At 48.7% G+C, this 5,779-nt stretch overlaps 1 protein-coding gene across 1 annotated transcript in view; it reads left to right on the forward strand.

Moving 5' to 3' along the window:
- Positions 1-1,376: 1,376 nt before the first annotated feature.
- TST (thiosulfate sulfurtransferase (rhodanese)) overlaps positions 1,377-5,779 on the forward strand; it is a 10,143-nt gene continuing 5,740 nt past the window's right edge. The window contains exon 1 of the mRNA XM_006865219.1: positions 1,377-1,971. Coding sequence (XP_006865281.1) covers positions 1,377-1,971 — 595 coding nt within the window. The remainder of the gene's footprint in view (positions 1,972-5,779) is intronic.

A 5,779-nucleotide genomic window follows, 5' to 3' on the forward strand; every position in this document is an offset into this window, starting at 1 on the left:
ACCAACCTGCTGCGGCCAAAGGGAGGAGACTGGGGCACAGCCCACCGTAGTGGCCACTCTGCGCCGCCGCTGCCCGCGCCTTCCACTGGTCGGGTCCGGGGGACGCGCGCGCTGCGTAGCCAGCCCCCGCCCCGCGCCCTAGCTGCCAGGGGACCCCGGGAGCCCCTCGAGAACCAGAGGGGCGCTGCGTGTAGAGGAGGGGCCGGGCTGGGCGCGACGCGGCGGTGGACGGCACTAAGAGGTGGCGGATGCGCTTGGTCCCCCCTCGGGCTACGGCGCGATGGTGTCGGCCAGCTAGGGTGTTGCTGACTCTGGGTTTGAAAGCGCCAAGTTTTCCTGCGGGCAGGGCGAGCGCCAGGGCGGCTGAGAGGGCGAGTGAGTGCGGTGGTGGGGGCGGCGGCCACGCGCGCGGGCTGTCAGGGATTGGGCCACCGGCCGGGACACCTGTGGCCTGGGTGGAGTGCCGCGGTGAGCCTGGGAAACCCCTGACCCAACTGGGGCACAGGGCACGGAGCTGGTCTGGAGCTGGGTTTGCAAAAGATCTTCCCTCCTTTATGCCCACTTTCTTCTCTCCCAGGAAAGGAGGGCCTAAGCCGAAGATACCATCTCCCCATATCCCAGACATCTTTTCAGGGATCTTTTCTGGCAGGAGCCCGAGGGACAGTACTGACAGGAGTCCTAGTAGTTACCAGTCGGGCTGCTAATCTTACGGTCAGCAGTTCAAAACTACTAGTGGTTCCTCGGCAGAAAAATGAGGCTTTCTGCTCCTGTAAAGATTTACAGTCCCGGAAACCCTATTCAGTGTCGCTATGAGTCGGAACCAACTCCATGGCACAGAACCACCACCACCATAGTGGCACAGTGGATTAACTGTTGGCCTGCCAACTTTAAAGTCGGCAGTGTAAACCTCTCTGCGGCAGAAAGATGTGGCTGCCTGTTCCCATAAATATTATTGTTGTTAAGTGCCGTTGAGTCGACTCATAGCGACCTGAACCCTATGAAGCAATTCTATTCTGCTCCACAGGGTCAGTATGAGTGGAATGGACTTAAGTACAGTAGGTTTGCTGGGGTGGGGGGAGGGGGGCAAGATCCCCTTCTTCCCTAAACCTGCTCCAACTATAGTCTTCCAAAGCTTTTGCCTCACCCCTTCAGCTGCAAGCCCCAGGCCAAGTGGGAGGGGTGGAATTGCTTACTCTAGGGAACCTGTAAACCTATTCCACTGTGGGCCCCATGATACCCTAGGGAGGTGTGGTGGGAAAAACAAGGCCCCAGCTCCTCCTTTCAGTCCCCACCCCACACTGCAAACACTCAAGCCCTAATGTCAGTCTCTCTTTCCTGGTTCCCACCTATGCCAGGTAACACTCCGGGCTGAAAACATGGTTCAGCAGTTGCTCTACCGTGCATTGGTCTCCACCAAGTGGTTATCAGAATCTATCCGAGCTAACAAGCTAGGGCCTAGCCTTCGAGTGCTGGATGTATCGTGGTACTCACCAGGTACCCGTGAGGCACGGAAGGAGTACCTAGAACGCCATGTGCCAGGTGCCTCCTTCTTTGATATTGAAGAGTGCCGGGATACGGCTTCGCCCTACGAGATGATGCTGCCCAGTGAAGCACACTTTGCCGACTATGTGGGCCACCTAGGCATCAGCAACAACACGCATGTGGTGGTATATGACGGTGACCATCTGGGCTCCTTCTATGCACCCAGGGTCTGGTGGATGTTCCGTGTGTTTGGCCACCGCACCGTATCAGTGCTCAATGGTGGCTTCCGAAACTGGCTGAAGGAGGGCCACCCAGTGACATCTGAGCCCTCACACCCAGAGCCAGCCATCTTCAAAGCCACATTGGACCCTTCCCTGGTCAAGACTTATGAGCAGATGCTGGAGAACCTCAAAACGAAGAGGTTCCTGATGGTGGATTCACGGGCTAAAGGCCGTTACCTGGGTACTGAGCCGGAGCCGGATGCAGTCGGTACGTTGTCCTGGTGGATGGGTGATCTGTGGGGACCATTGCCCAATAGAATCCACTAAGAATGACTGAGATGTTTTTCACATGTGGGTCTCAGTCTTTCCATCTGTAAAATGAGAAGGTAGAGCCAAACCCTAGGCTTTTGATGCATGAGGACTTACATATGTGTCCCCATAACCAACAGATGGTCCAGCATCTGTGTGGACTGGCTTCAGCAGAGGGGACTAATGACATGTCCATCCACATTCACCCAGACATCCTAGATTGTGTCAAACGGCACTGTGCCCATGTGCCAACATAGCATTACTGTACAAAGGCCTCCCAAAGAGGCACCCAGATTCATAAGGTAGCTCTAGCCCCCAGAAACCCTTACAGACCAACTAGTGCTCTCCCCTAAGCCCCCCTCCCTCCATCTAACTCCCTGAGCCCATTGATGACTGGTGTTTACAGACATCCAACAAAGCAATCTATCAGCAGAGTTGGAACAGCAGCTGCCATTGCCCAGTAAGCACCAGGTGCTCCATTTCTCATCTGATGAGGTATAACACCCCCATTTTAGAGGGAAGAGAACTGAGAGACCAGGAAGCTTTGTTCTGTAAATGGCAGAGTTGGGATCTGAATTTGGTGTTGTCTCCCAGTTTCAAAAGTTTGTGCTCTAAACTCCAGATCCAACACTATCTCTGCCCCATTCGCAAGGGTCATCGGTAGGGAATCTCCTCCACCAGACATATCCAGGCTCTCCGCTCCTTGTCCCTGAATGAAGGGAGCCTGGGAGGGTTCAACACTGCTGTGGGGAGCAGCCAGGGAGGCAATGCTGAGCTCTAGAACCTTTGAGCCAGGGAGAAACACAGGCTCATACAGGACCAGTTTCCTTGCTGGTCTCCCCACAGCTGCTAACTGAGCACCTCCTAAGTATCTCTGGACAGACTGGGGTCTGAGGCTGCAAGGTGGCCCTGAACCACAAGGACTTGCGTCTTCCCTTATTCAGAGCCCTTTGTGGAGAAGCTAACTGCTGTGTAACATTTTGCCTAACTTGTTGAAAAGTACCACTTCCTTTCTGTGCCTCTGGAGGGAGAAAATGTGGTAAAGGCCATTTCATATGTACTTAGAGCTAGAGGTCCTAAAAGGTCACCTCTTTGGGCAGAGGGGAAACTGAGGCACCCAGAAGAAGAGGCAGATCAAGGCCCTGCAGTTGGATCCTGGCAGAGCCAGGACAATGCTGAGCTCTGCCTCCCTTTACGGCTTTGCCCTGGCCCTGTTCTTGTCCTGCTTGCTCCCTGAAGGCCTGAAGTTAAAGATTCTGGTACATTTGGCTTCTCAAGACTCTTGGTCTAGGTTCAAGATGTGTTCTCTCTTTTCAGCTGTAAGCTGCCACTGGAGGAGGGATGATGGACTTAGTACAATTGTAGCTGCTTCCCAAATTGCCCAGATACAAACTAAGGAATAAAGGAAAGGGAAAATGTTGAGATCCACAGGTTCAGTCTCCTCACTCCCATTTTACATCTGAGGTAATTCAGACTCATAGAGGAGAAACAACCTGCTCCAGGTAATGCCTCCTGAAAGCGCTGGATTTGAAAGTTCCGCCCCCTCTCTGTGGTCCTTCTCCATCCTGACTTACAAGGAGCATTCTGGCTGCACTTTGACCAACACAGATTTGTTTGTTCTTTTGGCAGTCCACCGTACTTTCAATATTCTTCTCCAGTACCATAACTCAACGGCATCAATTCTTCTATAGTCTTCTTTGTTCATTGTCTGACTTTCACATGCAGGTGACATTATTGAAAATACCATGGCTTGGGTCAGGCGCACTTTAGCCCTCAAAGTGACATCTTTGCTCTTCAACACTTTAAGGTCTTTTGCAGCAGATTTACCTAATGCAAAACAGTATTTGATTTGAGTACTGCTTCCATGGCATTGATTGTGGTGTTGTTGTTGTCAGGTGCCAACGAGTCGGAACCGACTCATAGCGACCCCATGCACAGCAGAACGAAACAATGTCCGATTGATTGTGTAGATCTAGGTAAAATCGAATCCTTGACAACTTTAATCTTTTAACATTTATCATGATGTCACTTATTGGTCCAGTGGTAAGGATTTTGGTTTTCTTTACATTGAGTTGTAATCCATACTGAAAGCTTCATCAATAAATGCGCTTCAGGTCTTTACTTCCGGCAAGCAAGGTTGTGTCATCTGCATATCGCAGGTTGTTTGTTAAGAGTCTTCCTCCAATCCTGATGCCACATTCTTCTTTATATAACCCAGTTTCTCAGATTATTTGTTCAGCTCACAGACTGAATATATATGAAAAGACACAAGTCTGAATAACCCTTCCTGGTCCAAACCACTCACTATCCCCTTGCTCTGCTCAAGTGACTGCTATGTAATGACTGTTGTTCCTCGTACATAAGCACAAATGTGTCCTGGAATTCCCAATCTTCACAATATTATCCATAGTTTCTTATGATCTGCATAGGCAAATGCCTTTGCCTAGTCAATAAAGCACGAATACAGTTAAACATTTCAATTTGTAGTCCGTCCATTATTGGATCTTTATTTTTTGCCAATGTCTTCAGTGCAACTTGAACTTCTTCCTTAATTACCATTGGTTCTTGATCATACACTACTTCCTGAAATGGTTGAACCAATTATTTTTGGTGTAGTGACTCTGTGTATACCTTCCATCTTCTTTTGATGCTCCTTGCATCCTTCAATATCTTGCCCATATCATTCTTTAGTATTGCAAGTTGAGGTCTGAATTTATACCTCAGTTTTTTCAGCTCGAGAAATGTTGAGTGTGTTCTTCCCTTTTGGGTTTCTAACTCTTGAGTGTTTGTGTGTTTAATTATAAGGTCTTTGTCTTCTCGAGCTGCCTTTTGAAGTTTTCTGTTCAGCTTTTTGACTTCATCATTTTGTTCATTCACTTTAATTTCTCTACATACATTTCAGAGTCTGTTCAGATCATCCATTTTAGTCTTTTCTATCTTTCTTGTCTCTTAATGGTCTTTTGCTTTTGTTTCCAACTTTCTCATTCCAATCACCAGTAATTGCCATTGCATCCTGATTGCGTGTTGGATCAATTTCAGACTGAAGAAGTTGGTAGAATTCTCCAATTTCTTCATCATTGGCTTTAGTGGGTGGTATGTAAATTTGAATACAATTCTAATTAATCTGTCTTCCTTTTAGGCATATGGATATTATCTTCTCACAGACAGCATTGTACTTCAAGAGATTGTGAAATGTTCTTTAGATGATAGAATGCAACCCCATTCCTCTTGAATTTTTCATTCCTGGCATCATAGTAAAACCACATGATTGTCTGATTCAGAATGGCCAACACCTGTCTATCTCAGAGGACTAATGCCTAGGATCTTGTTCTTCATGCATTCCATTTCGTTTCTGATTCTGTGAAGATTACAACCAAGAAAACCCCTTGGAGCAGTTCTCCTCTGTCATTCCTGTGTTGGCATGTGTCAGCATCAGTTTGAAGGCAGCAAACTTGGTTTGGTTTTATGCCACTGAAGTGTTGTTGTTGTTGTTATTAAGTGCTGTCGAGTTGATTCCAACCCATAGCGATTCCGGCCCATAGCGACCATGTATAAGGTTTCCGAGGAGAAGCTCACCAGCTTGAACTGCTGACCTTGCGATTCAAATGGCTTTGTAGTCTGGTGCATTAACCCACAGCGCCACACCTGGACTCCTGAAGTTTTTGTTGTGTTGTTGTTATGTGCCGTGGTGGAGTCGGTTCCGACGCATAGCGACCCTGTACAGGGTTTCCGAGGCTGTAAATCTTTATGGGAGCAGAAAGCCTCAT

This window comes from Chrysochloris asiatica, unplaced genomic scaffold, assembly GCF_000296735.1.
Source record: "Chrysochloris asiatica unplaced genomic scaffold, ChrAsi1.0 scaffold00076, whole genome shotgun sequence".
In the NCBI taxonomy this organism is placed as follows: Eukaryota; Metazoa; Chordata; class Mammalia; order Afrosoricida; family Chrysochloridae; genus Chrysochloris; species Chrysochloris asiatica.